At 50.7% G+C, this 18,840-nt stretch overlaps 1 protein-coding gene across 2 annotated transcripts in view; it reads left to right on the forward strand.

The window, feature by feature from the left end:
- The window catches only part of EFCAB5 (EF-hand calcium binding domain 5), a 377,049-nt gene that overhangs the window by 39,110 nt on the left and 319,099 nt on the right, over window positions 1-18,840 (forward strand). For both annotated transcript variants that reach the window (XM_086955085.1, XM_086955086.1), the window contains exon 2: window positions 3,574-4,385. In XM_086955085.1, the coding sequence (XP_086811211.1) occupies window positions 3,580-4,385 (806 nt within the window). In that variant the 5' untranslated portion in view covers window positions 3,574-3,579. The remainder of the gene's footprint in view (window positions 1-3,573; window positions 4,386-18,840) is intronic.

Here is an 18,840-nt window from a genome sequence, read left to right on the forward strand (position 1 = left end):
GGATCATTGGTGTTATTTCAGTGAGGGTTGAAGTCACAGAGAAAGATATGGTTAGGGTGGAGGGCTGAGCTGTCGGAGATGAATTCCATCAATTGTGCTACGAAACGCAAGTTATCCCCAGGAGGGTGATAGATCGAGTGAGGCACACAAACAATCTTGCCCTTGTACCAACTTTTAGTGACTATGAACTTACATGAGGACATCAGATCCTGCTTCAAAACAAGGCTAGTACGATGGATGCAGGCAATGCCCCCCAGAGTTAATGGATCTATCGCATCTGATAATGTCATAGCCAGGAGGAATTAAGATATCAAGAATTGGGGAGGAGGAGTTATTAAGCCACGTTTCCGTAAGAATCAGGAGGTCTAACTCTTGTGATGTGATGAGTTCAGAGATATCTGCTGCGTGTGTTCTGTAAGGAAAATAACCAATCAGGTCACAGTTTCCTGTACCCCGTGAACACTGTGGGGAGAGAAGACACATAGGGGGACATTGATTAGAAGTGGCATAAGTAAACTACATTATTAGACACACTTCTAAACCTCTAAATAAAATCATTTGAAATGCACCATTAATAATTCATCAGCTACGACTAAATCCATTATAGAAATCATTAGTATTCAAAAATCATATGTCACCCAAAAGTGCACATTTAGAAAAAGTTTTGACTACCTTATCCCTCAAAGAAGTTGTGCCGGACTTCAGCTGTACATAGTGGGCTCTAGGTGCATTCTGAACCCTCCCTCTGGAAGTGGCGTTAATACATTTCTTCAAAAACTGTGAGGATAGAATCTCCTTCTCTATAATCCCTCAACATGCATTCCAAACGTCATTCAGGCTTCCTCATTGCCCTTATTGCTGGCACACAGAATCTGCAAATAGTCATTGCATTGTGCAACAATATAGAGTTCTCTGTTTAATGTTGTTTATTAGTGATTTTTTTTAAATAATAGTGAGGGCCGCTTCTGCCTTTCTGTGATACCTCACATCGTGTGTGGGGTATGTGTATGTACCCCTACATCCTCATAAACTAATATTTTTCTATGATGCATGTTCTACTAGTTGCTGGGGATCTGTAGCATCACAGAATGTCAGCCAAAACATAATTTTCCAAACAAGCCCAGCCAATCAATTTGCTTGGAACCTTGCTCCCTCATCCTATCCAATTCAAGTATTTTGTTTAAAATTATCACCCTTCAGATTCATAAATAATTTGCAAATTAGTGGTCCAGATACACAAAAGCTTAACCATTTTAATCCTGCCTGACACTCTTTTTCACTAACATATTGAAAATTAGTAAATGGATTTACACTAAACCAGGAAAAGGGCTAAGACTGAGTAAACTTTTATCTTCATATCAAGTTTTGTCTAATTGATTGCATTACATAAGCTACAAAGAGGTGTATATGATGGAGGCCTGGTAATACCAGATGTCAGACCATTACCGGGCATCGCAACTGCTAGTAGTTTACGACTGGGTGTACACGGATAGGGACAAGCCAGCATATAGGGTAGACCGAGACGCTATGCCTACAGGGAACTGTGAGCCGTTGCTGTATGTGGGAAAGCAAGTCCCTAGCTACCCCCACACACAGCGTTAGCTGTCGCATGCTGGAGGGAGGCAAATCGGGCACTGGGGTGGCAGAACAAATTGACCAGCAGAAGAATGCTATGGTCTAACTCTGGGCTGAAAGAGGTAGCCTCGCTTCAAGGGTTTACAGGCCGAAGGAATATAGGAATAGAGCGTTTGGGGGATGTTTGGAGGGAAGGGGCTGCACTGCGTTTGTGGATCTGCAGCGGGAATTCTAACTGGCTGAGACCCAGAGATTTCATTACTTGAGACTCAGACATGCCCTCTTGACACAGTTGAGGGGTGACACCTACCTGCCTGACTACTCTCCCCTTGAGGACAGACTATTAATTGACCCTTTCCCCGAGAAAGCAAGTTCAACAGTATATCGGAAGTTTATGAACAACCTGCCTGACCAGCTGACAACATTAAGGGCAGCCTGGACGGACATCCTGGGCAGTATAGACAGCGAGAGTGGCAAGAGGTGCTCCTGGGCCCAAGGGAAATAGCAACACGAATACGTTTCCGATTGATCCAGCTCAGGATTGTGCATCGCTCCTAATACCCTTCGACACTTTTGCACAGGATAGGTAGGGCACCATCCCCACACTGCATCCGTGGTTGCCAGAGTGAGGGCACATTCTTTTATATCCTGTAGGAATAAGATCGTGTAGTTTTGGTACAGAGTTAAGACAATAATGGCCAAGGTGGTGGGTGCTGACATGCCGCTAGACGCAAAATGGCATTTACTTATAATCAAGGAGGAGGTGGTTTGCCCTAAGTATGTCACCATCTGGCTTTCACTGGCAGCGGGGATCGCGAAACGCAATATTGTTAAGGGGTGGGGGACGCCAATCCCCCCTTCAGTGACGGATTGGGAGAAAGCTAAAGATTGGTGCCAAAGAGCAGAGGAAACGTTATACAAGAGTAGAGGGTGTGTTAAGAAATGGGAAAAGGTGTGGGCACCTAAGCGAGTCTACAGGGGTCACTGGAGCCGGGCGGAGGTCAGGGAGGTCCTAGCCGATCAGATAATGATGCTTCTTCATTCACATGATGGTTTCTGCCCCACCCTAACATTTGTCATCCTAACCTATGTAAACAGATCTCCAACGTGCATGCTTTGGCAAATGCTATTGTACTGTCTATTGAGCTTGTTCAATAAAAAGATAAAAAAACAAAAAAAAGTTTTGACTAATTCTGTTTAGCAGTTTTTGCTACAGCAAAGCAAAAGGATTCCTCTGGGGCTTAAAACAGGAAAAACTACCTGCAGATCACACCATATATAATGTTGTCGTTCTTTACCGAGTTGAATGAAATTAAAAGTGAAAAATATGTCCTGAAATGTTTCAAGCGTCTGCCGAATTTTGTGCACATTTTTCAAACAGCATTAAAGGATAGGACAAGATAGGCTATGAGGAAAACATACTTTTCACAGAGGTATATGTTTATTCATGTATTACATTTGATGATGTGTAAGGATTATATACTGCCTTAGGGCTGTGCACCAATTTTCCTTTTCTCAAAATAGTGCAATGCTCAGTTCTTTGTGTAGTATATATAACCAAGATACTAGTATATATTGCTCAGGCGTTAACCTGTTTCTAAGCCCTCTCAGGCTTGGCAGGAAGGTAAGGCCTAGGATTCTAAACAATGTGTCCAGGCTCCATCGTTGTGTTCAAGTGGGGAAGCCAGGATTTGAACCTAGGGGTCTGCTTCAGCAGATGTCTCCTTAACCATTATGCCACATCTTCTCCATGGCACTGTTTTTGCCATATGACTAGTTCTGAAATGGGGAATACTGCAGCGTCCTAATAGAGCAGTTGCTCTCTGTTGCATCATAAAACAATTAGAAATTAAAGTTATAGTTAAGAATCTTCCGCTCATTCGTATATTCTTAGCTTGAGTGATTCAGACTATATCATCTATTTGGCTCGTAAGTTATAAATGCAAGCATGTCAGCTCCCACTTAATTCTACTCTTTGTACATTTATATGTCTTACAGTGAAAGATGGCTACTGAGCCGAAAAGCAGAAAGCCGGCCGTAAGATGGAAACATGGTCAGTCAGGCTGCGAGAATGGGGGCAGCAGAAGGCAAAGTGCCAATCGAGTCGGTGAGGCAGAAGATGCCAGCCGGAGACAGAGCTCCTTTGATAAAGTCCAGCAGGACGGCCTTAACCGGGATCAGGCCACCGTGGATATCTTGAGCCCGGTCGAGGCGGAAGAGGAGGAGCACTTGGCCAATGTGCGGTTCAGTGAAGACAATGAGACAGTAGACCAAAGCAAAGAGCCGGTCTCTCGTGGGAAATATGACGAGTCCGGCTGCGAGAATGGCGGCAGCAGAAGACGAAAGGGCCGTCGAGTCGGTGAGCCTGAAGATGCCAGGTGGAAACAGAACTTCTTTGATAAAGTCCAGCAGAGAGGGCTTAACCTGCAGCAGGTCACTGTGGATGTCCTGAGTCAGGTCAAGGCGGAAGAGGAGAAGCTGCGTCAGAAGTCCCCGCCGGACCCCTTGGCCATGGAGTGGTTTAGTGCAGACAAGGAGACCGTGGACACCAGGGCTTACCTGCTGGACAAACTGCTGCCCAGCCTCGTGCCAGGTGTGGAGAAGCTTCTAAAGGAGGTGGAGAAGCGGCAGCTGCTGGACCCCCCTGGAACCACATCACCCAAGTTCAACCCAGTGAACTTTTTGGCAGAGACTCTGATGAGGAACAACCCTCAGTTTGTAGGTGGCCAGAAGCCCTCTGCTTACCAACGAGGCTTGAAACAAGTTGTGAAGGACCTGAAATCTCAAGTCTTCGATTTGGAGTTCAACAGGTATTATTATTATTATTACTACTACTTACTACTACTACTAACTATAATAATAATGTAATAACGTTGTTTTGTACAACGCGTCATACCACACTCCTTCTATTTGTACGTTCTGTACATACCAGTCTGTACTATTATCTAAGTTATATTATCCAATTTATTTGAAGGCGTGAATGCATATAAAGTGTCTCTTAATATATTATCCAACGTAAGAGGAGCATGGTATTACATGAAGTAGTCTGGGAGTGTTAGTCTTAGTTCACTGCTAATTGCAAAAACTCTGTCTCCCTGTGACCATATATAAATACTTGTGAAAAGGACAGGAGTACAACCCATCAACCACGTTGGGATTGGGGTAAGAATATGTATTAAACAAACAGTATCCCAAGAGGTATCATTCAATTAGACAATTACAAGGATATGCAAAAACATTATCAAAGACAGAAAAAAGAGACTCAGTATATCCGTTTTTATGTGCCATTGGCTTCAAGATCAAACAAACAATTGTTAACTAACCCGGAAGTGCCCTTGATGCAGCCAGAGATTTAACTCTTGGCCATTGCGGTCCCTGTGTGGTGCTTCCGCTCCAAATATCGGACGGACGACATTCTATTCGACCGCCGGTTCCTGGTCCATGACTACTAATTTTTTCACAGGACTATAGACGCCATTCAGGTCACTGCTCCACCTTACCATCCGAATGAGTCGACACCCCGGAACACCCCTTTTCATCTGACAGCACTGCTTCATTCTTCAACCCTGTCCTGAGGATGATCCAAACTTAATTGGATCGAAACGTCGTCAACTTCCCAGCCCATTCACAAGGCGCTACCTACAATGTGACCACCCTTGAAAACCAAAAAACATTTTGTTCCTATTAAGGATCTAGTCACACTGTATTCTATCACTGTAAATATTGTACACTTGTATCTCTTGCGCCGTTCACGCTGAGCACGTTTGTCACTTGCGTCGCTGTCGTGCACATCACTTGCACCTTGTTTGCACCAAGTACAACTTGGGTTGTGTAATTTTAACTTCCAGTGCTGATAGTACTGTCTTTTCTAAATTCTTTGTTTGATCTTGATGCCAATGGCACATAAAAACGGATTTACTGAGTCTCTTTTTTCTGTCTTTGATAATGTTTTTACATATTCTTGTAATTGTCTAATTAATTGATACCTGTTGGGATACTGTTTGTTTAATACATATATAAATACTAGCACAGGCCGCTCAGGAGCTATCAAACTTTGTTTTTTCTCTCTCTGCCATCATGTTTCTAGCTTACCATTGCATTTGAAATGTTTTGTTTTCAGCTCTGTACCATGTGTGGTACTTTCAAAGCATGCTAACTACAAGGCACTGTTTAACGTCAAACAGGACGAAATGGGTTGTTTAAGAGATTTATGTTTCTGGCTGGAAAGGTCACCCTTAAGGTGGCAATTCCCTCCTTTGATGACTCTACTGTACTGTTGGCTTGGGATTTGTGCATTTAAAAAAGGGAATACCTGCCATTCATTAAACCCAAAAAACAGTGGTGGGGCGTCACCTCACTTTACAGCAGGGAAAGAAAGTAACAAAATGATAATAACTCGAGGTTATTATTATTAAATTTTTTCCTGCTGCTGGCAGATTTGCGAGCGGGGCGGGGCTGCTCCGATGACAGAGGAGCAGGAAAGGAGTGGTTTGCTACTAGAAAGTGTGCATGACTTTTTGGCCGGCCAGTGATGGGCACTTTGCGTGTTCTCCATGCGTGCTGCATTACAACTTGCATAGAGAACAAGCCTAGTCCCCCAGCCCCTGTCTGTGCGCCGAACCATGGCGCTCAGAATGCAGTCTTATGATGGCCTAGAAAGTAAAGTACAAAAAAGCATATTCTGCTTCTGCATAGCCACAGCCTATGCATGGCATATCAATTGTTTACCTAAAAAATGACACCAGCTACTTTTATAGCAGTAGCAACTCTTCTAACCGAAGAACGCATGGATATTAGGCCACAGACTGAGTGACATTAACAGAGAAAAGCAATTCACCCTTTTGGGCCATCAGCAGACAGAGGAGATTGATGCCTGAGAAGACACTTCCTTTGTTAATTAGTAAGTGTACTATTATGTGCGTTGGGGCAGGCATAGACCTGCTAGCTGCTGTCTGTATTCAGACAGGCGCCATTTTTAGGGCTCGGGCCTACGTCACACACTGCGAAGCAGTGTGGGCGGAGCCTAAGAGTCCTATAATCAGGGTCTCCGAAAAGCTGCCCAAACATTCCTGAATGCTCGTGATTTTTCATGTTCTTTTTTTGCCATCTGCATGGCAATTGGGCCTCGCATGCCTGTCTTTTTAGAAGACAGCACGCAATAGGCCATAGGCTGTAGAGTTGCTCCACTTCCTGCATATTCCGTGCGGACACAAGCAGCAGAAGGGCATATATCATCAATTACCAGCTGTCAGGGGCCGTGGTAATTGAAGCCAGATGCTGGGCGCGCATTCAGCTCTCTCCAGTTACTTTTTTTTTCAGCTGTGTGTGCATGCATGCTGGCTCCCTGCCAAAGCTTGTTTAAAAGTTTTGCGAAACACGGAAACGTTTTGGCTTTTCTTACTACTCAGTGCTCATACTAGGTCGAAGTCCATCATTCAGACCTCCACCCTTTTAAAGAAAATCATCCTTGCACCAGGGCCAGCTATATATTATATTTCGCCACTGCTTTATTTGCTCAAATGTGCTTTCATTCAATCGCATTGGCTTCCATGTTCATTATTCAATGTGAATACATTCTAAAAGTATTTTTTGCAAGGAGAAGTTTACACTTGCCTTGAACACTGAGGTAAAACTGAAATTACAAAGTACATTCAGTTAAACGCGGTTCACGACCTCTGTGTGTACAACACGTTTTCTCCTTCATTATCTGCGTGTTATGTCAGCACATTTCTCGGATCCTCGGCTCCTGCCTTGTCTGAAAGGTGCAGAGGTGAAAGCCTGCTAAGATAACTGTACTGCGCCTGTCTTCCTCGACTGTCCGCGCGCCTGCAGTGTATTTACCGTCCTGTCAGGCACGTCATGTGCTCTTTGCATTCTCACTTTGCGTGACTCTATTTAGTTGTAAATGAGAGCTCCTCTCTGGAACTGCCACCTTTGTTGTGAAGAACATTTCAGGGTTGCAGAGTAAGACGCACATGCATAATCAGGTCCATCATGCACACCCCGCGGAATGCTCGGTATTTGTGTAAAAAGACGAAGTATTAAACATTGCTGTCAGTGACACGTCAGTGAAAGACCGCGGCGGAATGTCCCCAGCAATTCGGGTTTTTTTCTCACTAGATTCCTATTCCTGACCTACATTTAATAATTAAGTGCAAGGCACATCACTTCATTCGTCTAATCACTCTACCTTCTATTCAGAGTGCAGATTCAGAGTGCAGTTTCAGAGTGCAGATTCAGAGTGCAGAGTGCAGATTCAGAGTGCAGATTCAGAGTTCAGATTCAGAGTGCAGATTCAGAATGCAGAATCAGAGTGCAGAATCAGAGTGCAGATTCAGAGTGCCGATTGCAGTTTCAGAGTGTAGATTCAGAGTGCAGATTCAGAGTGCAGTTTCAGAGTGCAGAGTGCAAATTCAGAGTGCAGAGTGCAAATTAAGAGTGCAGAGTGCAGATTCAGAGCGCAGAGTACAGTTTCAGAGTGCAGATTCAGAGTGCAGATTCAGAGTGCAGAATGCAGATTCAGAGTGCAGATTCAGAGTGCAGAATCAGAGTTCAGATTCAGAGTGCAGAATCAGAGTGCGGAATCAGATAGCAGAATCAGAGTGCGGAATCAGAGTGCAAGAATCAGAGTGCAGAATCAGAGTGCAGAATCAGAGTGCAAGCATCAGAGTGCAGAGTGCAGATTCAGAATTCAGAGTGCAGAGTGCAGATTCAGAATTCAGAGTGCAGATTCAGAGTGCAGAGTGCAGATTCAGAATTCAGAGTGCAGATTCAGAGTGCAGATTCCGAATTCAGAGTGCAGATTCAGAGTGCAGAGTGCAGCTTCAGAGTGCAGAATCAGAGTGCAGAATCAGAGTGCAAGAATCAGAGTGCAGAGTGCAGATTCAGAATTCAGAGTTCAGAGTGCAGATTCAGAATTCAGAGTGCAGATTCAGAGTGCAGAGTGCAGATTCAGAATTCAGAGTACAGATTCAGAGTGCAGATTCCGAATTCAGAGTGCAGATTCAGAGTGCAGATTCAGAGTGTAGAATCAGAGTGCAGATTCAGAGTGCAGAGTGCAGTTTCAGAGTGCAGATTCAGAGTGCAGATTCAGAATTTAGAGTGCAGATTCAGAGTGCAGATTCAGAATTTAGAGTGCAGATTCAGAGTGCAGATTCAGAATTCAGAGTGCAGATTCAGAGTGCAGATTCAGAATTTAGAGTGATAATTCAGAGTGCAGATTCAGAGTGCAGAGTGCAGAATCAGAGTGCAGAGTGCAGATTCAGAGTGCATGTTGGACAGGCCACATGAAGGGCCGCTCTCCCCGGCTCAACCAGGCCCGAGCCCGGTCACGCTAGTACCACACACCACCATTACACGTCCTCCGTCCCCTCAGGGACCCCTGCCCTCGAGCATGTCAACCTCGTGGGTCCGATCCACTGCCAGCCTACGCGCCCATCCTGGGGCGCCATCTTGGACACCCCACCACGTGGCCACCTGGCCCCCGGCCGAACTCAACCATGGGCCTGGCCAGGCCTCAGACATCCCGGCACCACCATCCACCCAGGAGGCGAGCGGGCTACTTGGCAAGTCAATAGGAGAAAGAGGTGTCAATGGCTCTCCCCCGCCAAGTGCCGCTCGCCCATCGCCTCCCCGGGCACTGGCTCCACCCCCCTGCTGGGTGTCTGGGCCCCCTCATCCCGGACCTCCCGACCTCCAAGTGCGAAGGTCCGGACATCAAAGCACTCCAGCCCTATAACTGGGGCAGCTCCAGAGCAGGAAGGCAGTTGTATCTTGGAGTCGAGAGACGTAAAGAGGAACTCATCCTGGACGGACTACTGGCGCTGCCGTAGCTCTGTCCTGTGCACCATCGTCCTGCCTGTTGGCGCTGCCACAGCCGTCGTAACCTTCATCCTTCATCGTCGTCGGGATCTGCTGGCGTGGCCGCGGACCGTTGTAACCGTCATCTTTCACCGGGACCTGCAGGCTCCGCCGCGGACCGTCATCCTTCCTTCGTCCATCTCGGGACCTGCTTGGCTCCTCCACGGCCCGATCATCTAGAACGCCGAGCTCGAGGATTGAGAGCTATTTTGTACTCATTTGTAACTAAAGACTGTCCCGCTACCCCTCTCCTCAACCAAAGACTAGAATCGAGGGGACCCCTGAGTCCAGACCTCCTTGTATCATACCAACGTCACCTAAGAATTGCATATAAAGTCTCGTTAACCTTCAGTCTTGTGTGGCGTCCGTCTGTGGGGGGGAAGTTACTTGTCTGTACAGTCGTTGGAGACGGCTCTCCCTGGAGACCTCTCCCCGTAATCTCGGCCGACCCTCCCGGTCCGTCTAACATTGGTGGCAGCGGTGGGATCCGAATCACCGCATAACGTACAGAGAGTAGCTCACCCCACAACGAACCACAATGACAACTAAAGAAAGCGGATCAACTGAGAAGTTCCAAATGGAAAAACTAGAGGAGTACAGCCATCGTGAACTAAAGCAGTTCTGCATCGAACTAGGTATCGCTACCACCGGACTAAGCACCAAGGACGATTTTAAGCATGCCCTAGAATCTTGGGCAGAGACCGGGGATGCCGAAGCCCCTGAGCAAAGCACCACAAAAAAAACCAACACGGCCCCTGAAGAGCAAAGAACCGGTCTCTCGCAAGACGAGATCCAAGAAAGAGAAAAAACCCGACTACACGAACTAGAAATGGCCCGACTCAAAATGGACATAGAACTCAAGTTAGCCGAACAAAAAATCAACTTAGAGCACCTACGTCTCCGAGAAGAGAGAGAGGAGAAACAGAGACAAAGGGAGCTCGAGGAAAAGAAACTGGCGTACGAGCACGAACGGAACCTAGCCGAGATCAACCTGCGCAAGCAAAATAAAGAGTTAGGAGTGCCCGAGAGACCACACACCCCAGGGACCACGGAGAAAAAAGTACACATCCCCAAGGATGTTGTCCGAGAATATTTCCGAGAGGACGACATCCAGCAATGGTTTAAGGCCTATGAAATCGCTATGACTGCGCACCGGATCGATAGGAACGATTGGGGAGCCGGCCTATGGGGCAGATTCCTCAATGAGGGCCGCGATACCCTGTTACAGCTCCCAGACCACCAGATGACCTCCTACGACCATATGAAAGCGGCCCTCCTCACCCGCTATGGCCTCACGCCCGAGATGTACCGGCAGAGGTTCCGAGACTGCACACGCATCCCGGGTACCACTTGGGTGGACTATGTAACGTACTTTAGCCGAGCTTTCGAAGGCTGGATCAGAGGAAACAACGTCACGACCTACGAGCAGCTGTTCAATCTGATGGTGTGGGAGCATCTGTCCAACAATTGCTTCATTGAACTACGCCAACACCTCCTCGACAGCAAGTTAACCGATCCCCGGCAGCTCGCAGCCGAAGCTGACCGGTGGGAGATCACCAGAGTGGGCCGGAATGGGTCCTACGAGCAGAACAGGAACAACCATGGTCACCACCGACCCAGAGGAGGAGGAGGGGGCCAAGGACGAGGAAGAGACAACACTCCGGCCGCCCCCGCTACCAGCACCACCCCCCCGGCCAACCGGGGCAGCACCCCGGCGCGACCAGGGTACAGAGCCAATGTCACGTGTCACCGATGCCAACGGGTCGGCCACTATGCCAACGACCCAAGCTGCCCGCAGTATCAGAGTCCAAAACCCCGCCAAGTGGCCGCCGTGGCCCTAGGGGAAGAACAGATCTCCGAGGAACAAGAAACAGACGAGCAAGAGTATCAAGAGTGGGAGCCAGCCGCCATGACTCTCGCGTGCTTAGGGGGAAGAGACATGGTCCCGCGGGTCCCCCTACCCGCTAACACCCAGAAGTACAGCCAATGGGTGAGCATCAATGGACAACGGGCCGAAGCCCTTCGGGACACCGGGGCCAGTGTGACAGCCGTCCGCTGTCACCTAGTGACCCCAGAACAATATCTACCGAACATTCTCTGCCCTGTGCGATCAGCCGACAACTCGGAAAGTCTGTGTCGGATGGCCTGCGTCCCCTTTGAGTGGGGAGGGGTCTCCGGCATGTTGAAGGTGACGGTCCGAGACGACGCCCCCGTGGACTGTCTCCTCGGAAATGACCTGGAGAGCTCCCCGTGGGCAGCCGTGGAGCGCAAAGAACACTTGGGGATGTTGGGCGTCCCGGACTGGGCGTGCGTCACCACCCGGTCCATGGCCGCCCGTGCCAACCATCCCCCGGAAGAACCAGAATGGCCGGCGCCACCGCCTCCGGTCGCCCCAGCCGAGACCACCGACCATGACACCCCCCTCGAACCTGCTCAACCTTCCGACCTCGCTAACCTTGACCAGTGGGCCCAAGAGGGGGGGCCCACACAAGAACAATTTCGCCAGGAACAGAAGACCTGTCCCTCCCTCGAGGGACTCCGCCAGCAAGCGCTCGCCCAAAGCGCAGGAGATACCTCCGGAACTCATTGGGTCTACTGGGACAATGATCTGTTGTACAGCGAGCAAAGAATCGCCGAGCTGGGGGCCAACCGAGTACTAGTAGTGCCCCTCCGCTTTAGAGCCTTCCTGCTGAACCTGGCCCACGATGTTCCCCTGGCAGGACACCTGGGACAAGATAAAACCTACAGTCGCCTAGTGACCCACTTCTTCTGGCCCAAAATGAGAAACGATGTGCACCAGCATTGCCGATCGTGCCCCACGTGCCAAGCCAGTGGGAAGAGCGGCCGCAAACTAAAGGCCCCCTTGCAACCTTTTCCAGTAGTCACGACCCCATTTGAGAGGGTCGGAATAGACATTGTGGGCCCCCTGGACCCGCGTACAAAACAAGGCCATCGCTTCATTCTGGTGCTAGTGGACCACGCCACCCGCTACCCTGAGGCTGTTCCTCTCCGGACCGTGACAGCCCCAGTGGCCGGCCGGGCCCTGATGGGGATCTTCTCCCGTGTGGGGTTCCCCCGAGAGGTCGTCAGCGACCGAGGCACGAACTTTATCTCTAAATACATGAAATCCCTCTGGCAACAGTGTGGGGTCACCTACAGATTCACGACCCCCTATCACCCCCAAGGGAACGGACTTGTTGAGCGGTTCAACCGCACGCTAAAAGGGATGATCGGGGGATTGGAAGAGCCCCTCCGTCGCCAGTGGGATGTGCTGCTGCCGTGCCTCCTCTTCGCTTACCGAGAGGTCCCACAGAAATCCCTAGGCTTCAGCCCATTTGAACTGCTATACGGGCACCCAGTGCGGGGGCCGCTCAGCCTGATCAAAGAAGGCTGGGAGATGCCTCCGGCCAAGAACCCTCCAGATGTCTTCCGGTACCTCCTCACCCTCCGAAACCAGTCCCGGCGGTTCAGAGACCTAGCAAAAGCCAACCTAGAGGCCAGTCAAGAGGACATGAAAAAATGGTATGACCAGAACGCCTCATCCATCGAATTCGAACCAGGGCAACAAGTATGGGTAATGTCCCCCACGGAGCCATGCGCTCTCCAAGACAAATGGACAGGGCCCTTCAAGGTAATCGAGCGCAAGGGACCTGCCACCTATCTGATCGATATGGAGTCCTCCCGGAACCCACTCCGAGTCCTCCACACCAACAGACTGAAACCCCACTTTGCACGAACAGAGCTCAGCCTACTGATGGCCACAGACAATGGGGTTGAAGACGACTCCGAGCCTCTCCCCGACCTCCTGCGGACCCAGGAGCAAGACGGCTCCGTGGATGGGGTCCGACTCTCGGAGACCCTCACCAGAGAACAACGCCAAGAGTGCCAAGCCCTCCTGTCACAGTTCGCCAGTCTGTTCTCCCTCACCCCAGGTGTCACTTCCTGGTGTGTGCACGATGTGGACACCGGAGACAGCCCTCCCATCCGCCACCGGGCCTACCGCGTACCTGATCGGGTACGGGCCTGCATCCAGGCGGAGGTGGCCAAGATGCTCACGCTCGGGGTCATCGAGCCCTCAGACAGTCCATGGGCCAGCCCGGTCGTACTGGTCCCCAAAGCAGCCGCCCCCGGAACCACACCAGAACTACGGTTCTGCGTCGACTACCGGGGCCTGAATGAAGTCACCAGAACAGACGCACATCCCATCCCCCGGGCGGATGAACTGGTCGACCGAATGGGAGCTGCCCGCTACCTCAGCATCTTCGACCTGACAGCAGGTTATTGGCAGATCAGCCTCACACCCCGAGCACAAGAACGTTCTGCCTTCTCCACCCCCGATGGCCACTACCATTTTACGGTCATGCCCTTCGGCATGAAGAATGCCCCAGCGACTTTCCAACGGCTCGTCAATCAGGTCCTGGCAGGGCTCGAAGGGTTCAGCGCCGCCTACCTAGACGACATCGCTGTGTACAGTCACCATTGGACCGAGCACCTCCACCACCTCCGAGCAGTGCTGCAAGCCCTTCAGCGAGCTGGCCTCACGATCAAGGCCAGCAAGTGTCAAATTGGACAAGGATCTGTGACCTACCTCGGACACCAGGTGGGAAGCGGCCTAGTGGCCCCTCTACAGTTGAAAATTGCCGCCATCCAGAACTGGCAGCCCCCTATCACCCAAACCGAGGTACGAGCCTTCCTGGGCCTCACGGGCTATTACCGAAGGTTCGTGAAAGACTATGGTACCATAGCGGGGCCTCTCACAGAACTCACGTCAAAGAATCAGCCCAAGAAAGTGAACTGGACCCCAGAGGGTCAAACGGCATTCGAACAGTTGAAGGCCGCCATGTGTTCCGCTCCTGTGCTCCAGGCTCCAGACTACAGCCGGGAGTTCGTCGTCCAGACGGACGCCTCCGACCAGGGCATTGGGGCGGTCCTGTCACAAGTGAACACCGAAGGCCTTGATCAACCGGTGGCCTTCATCAGCCGGAGACTCCTACCACGGGAGCAACGCTGGAGCACCATAGAGAGGGAAGCCTTCGCTGTGGTATGGGCCCTCAAGAAGCTCCGGCCCTACCTTTTTGGCACCCACTTTCGGGTGCAGACCGACCACCGACCCCTGCAGTGGCTGATGCATATGCGGGGGGAAAACCCAAAGTTGCTACGCTGGTCCATCTCCTTGCAAGGTATGGACTTCACAGTCGAACACCGGCCTGGGCCAGATCACGCCAACGCGGATGGCCTGTCCCGGTTTTTCCGCCTCGACGAGGAGAGTCCCCAAGAGGATGGGTAACTCTCCCCGCCTTCAGCTGGGGGGGACGCATGTTGGACAGGCCACATGAAGGGCCGCTCTCCCCGGCTCAACCAGGCCCGAGCCCGGTCACGCTAGTACCACACACCACCATTACACGTCCTCCGTCCCCTCAGGGACCCCTGCCCTCGAGCATGTCAACCTCGTGGGTCCGATCCACTGCCAGCCTACGCGCCCATCCTGGGGCGCCATCTTGGACACCCCACCACGTGGCCACCTGGCCCCCGGCCGAACTCAACCATGGGCCTGGCCAGGCCTCAGACATCCCGGCACCACCATCCACCCAGGAGGCGAGCGGGCTACTTGGCAAGTCAATAGGAGAAAGAGGTGTCAATGGCTCTCCCCCGCCAAGTGCCGCTCGCCCATCGCCTCCCCGGGCACTGGCTCCACCCCCCTGCTGGGTGTCTGGGCCCCCTCATCCCGGACCTCCCGACCTCCAAGTGCGAAGGTCCGGACATCAAAGCACTCCAGCCCTATAACTGGGGCAGCTCCAGAGCAGGAAGGCAGTTGTATCTTGGAGTCGAGAGACGTAAAGAGGAACTCATCCTGGACGGACTACTGGCGCTGCCGTAGCTCTGTCCTGTGCACCATCGTCCTGCCTGTTGGCGCTGCCACAGCCGTCGTAACCTTCATCCTTCATCGTCGTCGGGATCTGCTGGCGTGGCCGCGGACCGTTGTAACCGTCATCTTTCACCGGGACCTGCAGGCTCCGCCGCGGACCGTCATCCTTCCTTCGTCCATCTCGGGACCTGCTTGGCTCCTCCACGGCCCGATCATCTAGAACGCCGAGCTCGAGGATTGAGAGCTATTTTGTACTCATTTGTAACTAAAGACTGTCCCGCTACCCCTCTCCTCAACCAAAGACTAGAATCGAGGGGACCCCTGAGTCCAGACCTCCTTGTATCATACCAACGTCACCTAAGAATTGCATATAAAGTCTTGTTAACCTTCAGTCTTGTGTGGCGTCCGTCTGTGGGGGGGAAGTTACTTGTCTGTACAGTCGTTGGAGACGGCTCTCCCTGGAGACCTCTCCCCGTAATCTCGGCCGACCCTCCCGGTCCGTCTAACAGTGCAGATTCAGAGTGCAGATTCAGAGTGCAGATTCAGAGTGCAGAGTGCAGATTCAGAGTGCAGATTCAGAGTGCAGAGTGCAGATTCAGAGTGCCGAGTGCAGATTCAGAGTGCAGAGTGCAGTTTCAGAGTGCAGATGCAGAGTGCAGATTCAGAGTGCAGAATCAGAGTGCAGAATCAGAGTGCAGAATCAGAGTGCAGAATCAGAGTGCAGAGTGCAGATTCAGAGTGCAGATTCAGAGTGCAGAGTGCAGATTCAGAGTGAAGAGTGCAGATTCAGAGTGCAGAGTGCAGATTCAGAATTCAGAGTGCAGATTCAGAGTGCAGATTCAGAGTGCAGAGTGCAGAATCAGAGTGCAGAGTGCAGAATCAGAGTGCAGAGTGCAGAATCAGTGTGCAGATTCAGAGTGCAGAGTGCAGATTCAGAGTGCAGAGTGCAGATTCAGAGTGCAGAGTGCAGATTCAGAGTACAGAGTGCAGATTCAGAGTGCAGGTGCAGATTTAGAGTGCAGAGTGCAGATTCAGAGTGCAGACTGCAGATTCAGAGTGCAGACTGCAGATTCAGAGTGCAGACTGCAGATTCAGAGGGCAGATTCAGAGGGCAGATTCAGAGTGCAGATTGCAGATTCAGAGTACAGATTCAGAGTGCAGAGTGCAGAGTACAGATTCAGAGTGCAGAGTGCAGATTCAGAGTGCAGAGTACAGATTCAGAGTGCAGAACGCAGATTCAGAGTGCAGATTTCAGATTCAGAGTGCAGATACAGAGTGCAGATTCAGAGTGCCGAGTGCAGAGTGAGAATGAGTGCAGAGTGAGAATGAGTGCAGAGTGTGAGTGAGTGCTGCAGAGTGTGAGTGAGTGCTGCAGAGTTTGAGTGAGTGCAGAGTTTATGGTTTGCAGCTGAGTGCTGCAGAGTGAGAGTGAGTGCTGCAGAGTAAGAGTGAGTGCTGCAGAGTGAGAGTGAGTGCTGCAGAGTGAGAGTGAGTGCTGCAGAGTGTGAGTGAGTGATGCAGAGTGTGAGTGAGTGCTGCAGAGTGTGAGTGAGTGCAGAGTGAGTGCAGAGTGAGAGTGAGTGCTGCAGAGTGTGAGTGAGTGATGCAGAGTGTGAGTGAGTGCAGAGTGAGTGCAGAGTGAGAGTGAGTGATGCAGAGTGTGAGTGATGCAGAGTGTGAGTGAGTGCTGCAGAGTATGAGTGAGTGCAGAGTGAGTGCAGAGTGAGAGTGAGTGCAGAGTGTGAGTGAGTGCTGAGTGAGTGCAGAATGAGTGCAGAGTGAGAGTGAGTGCAGAGTGAGAGTGAGTGCAGAGTGAGTGCAGAGTGAGAGTGAGTGCTGCAGAGTGTGAGTGAGTGATGCAGAGTGTGAGTGAGTGCAGAGCGAGTGCAGAGTGAGAGTGAGTGATGCAGAGCGTGAGTGAGTGATGCAGAGTGTGAGTGAGTGCTGCAGAGTGTGAGTGAGTGCAGAGTGAGTGCAGAGTGAGAGCGAGTGCAGAGTGTGAGTGAGTGCTGAGTGAGTGCAGAATGAGTGCAGAGTGAGAGTGAGTGCAGAGTGAGAGTGAGTGCAGAATCAGAGTGCAGAAGCAGAGTGCAGAGTGCACATTCAGAGTGCAGAGTGCAGATTCAGAGTGCAGAGTGCAGATTCAGAGTGCAGGGTGCAGATTCCAAATTCAGAGTGCAGAGTGCAGATTCAGAGTGCAGAGTGCAGATTCAGAGTGCAGAGTGCAGAATCAGAGTGCAGAGTGCAGAATCAGAGTGCAGAGTGCAGAATCAGTGTGCAGATTCAGAGTGCAGAGTGCAGATTCAGTGTGCAGATTCAGAGTGCAGAGTGCAGATTCAGAGTGCAGAGTGCAGATTCGGAGTGCAGATTCAGAATGCAGAGTGCAGATTCAGAGTGCAGGTGCAGATTTAGAGTGCAGAGTGCAGATTCAGAGTGCAGACTGCAGATTCAGAGTGCAGACTGCAGATTCAGAGTGCAGACTGCAGATTCAGAGTGAAGACTGCATATTCAGAGGGCATATTCAGAGGGCAGATTCAGAGGGCAGATTCAGAGTGCAGAGTGCAGATTCAGAGTGCAGAGTGCAGATTCAGAGTGCAGAGTACAGATTCAGAGTGCAGAGTGCAGATTCAGAGTGCAGAGTGCAGAGTACAGAATCAGAGTGCAGATTGCAGATTCAGAGTGCAGATTGCAGATTCAGAGTGCAGATACAGAGTGCAGATTCAGAATGCCGAGTGCAGAGTGAGAATGAGTGCAGAGTGAGAGTGAGTGCTGCAGAGTGTGAGTGAGTGCTGCAGAGTTTGAGTGAGTGCAGAGTTTATGGTTTGCAGCTGAGTGCTGCAGAGTGAGAGTGAGTGCTGCAGAGTAAGAGTGAGTGCTGCAGAGTGAGAGTGAGTGCTGCAGAGTGTGAGTGAGTGCTGCAGAGTGTGAGTGAGTGATGCAGAGTGTGAGTGAGTGCTGCAGAGTGTGAGTGAGTGCAGAGTGAGTGCAGAGTGAGAGTGAGTGCTGCAGAGTGTGAGTGAGTGATGCAGAGTGTGAGTGAGTGCAGAGTGAGTGCAGAGTGAGAGTGAGTGATGCAGAGTGTGAGTGAGTGATGCAGAGTGTGAGTGAGTGCTGCAGAGTATGAGTGAGTGCAGAGTGAGTGCAGAGTGAGAGTGAGTGCAGAGTGTGAGTGAGTGCTGAGTGAGTGCAGAATGAGTGCAGAGTGAGTGCAGAGTGAGAGTGAGTGCAGAGTGAGAGTGAGTGCTGCAGAGTGTGAGTGAGTGATGCAGAGTGTGAGTGAGTGAGTGCAGAGCGAGTGCAGAGTGCAGATTCAGAGTGCAGAGTGCAGATTCAGAGTGCAGAGTGCAGATTCAGAGTACAGAGTGCAGATTCAGAGTGCAGGTGCAGATTTAGAGTGCAGAGTGCAGATTCAGAGTGCAGACTGCAGATTCAGAGTGCAGACTGCAGATTCAGAGTGCAGACTGCAGATTCAGAGGGCAGATTCAGAGGGCAGATTCAGAGGGCAGATTCAGAGTGCAGATTGCAGATTCAGAGTACAG

The sequence above is a fragment of the Lissotriton vulgaris genome, chromosome 2_1, assembly GCF_964263255.1.
Source record: "Lissotriton vulgaris chromosome 2_1, aLisVul1.2, whole genome shotgun sequence".
Lineage (NCBI taxonomy): Eukaryota > Metazoa > Chordata > Amphibia > Caudata > Salamandridae > Lissotriton > Lissotriton vulgaris.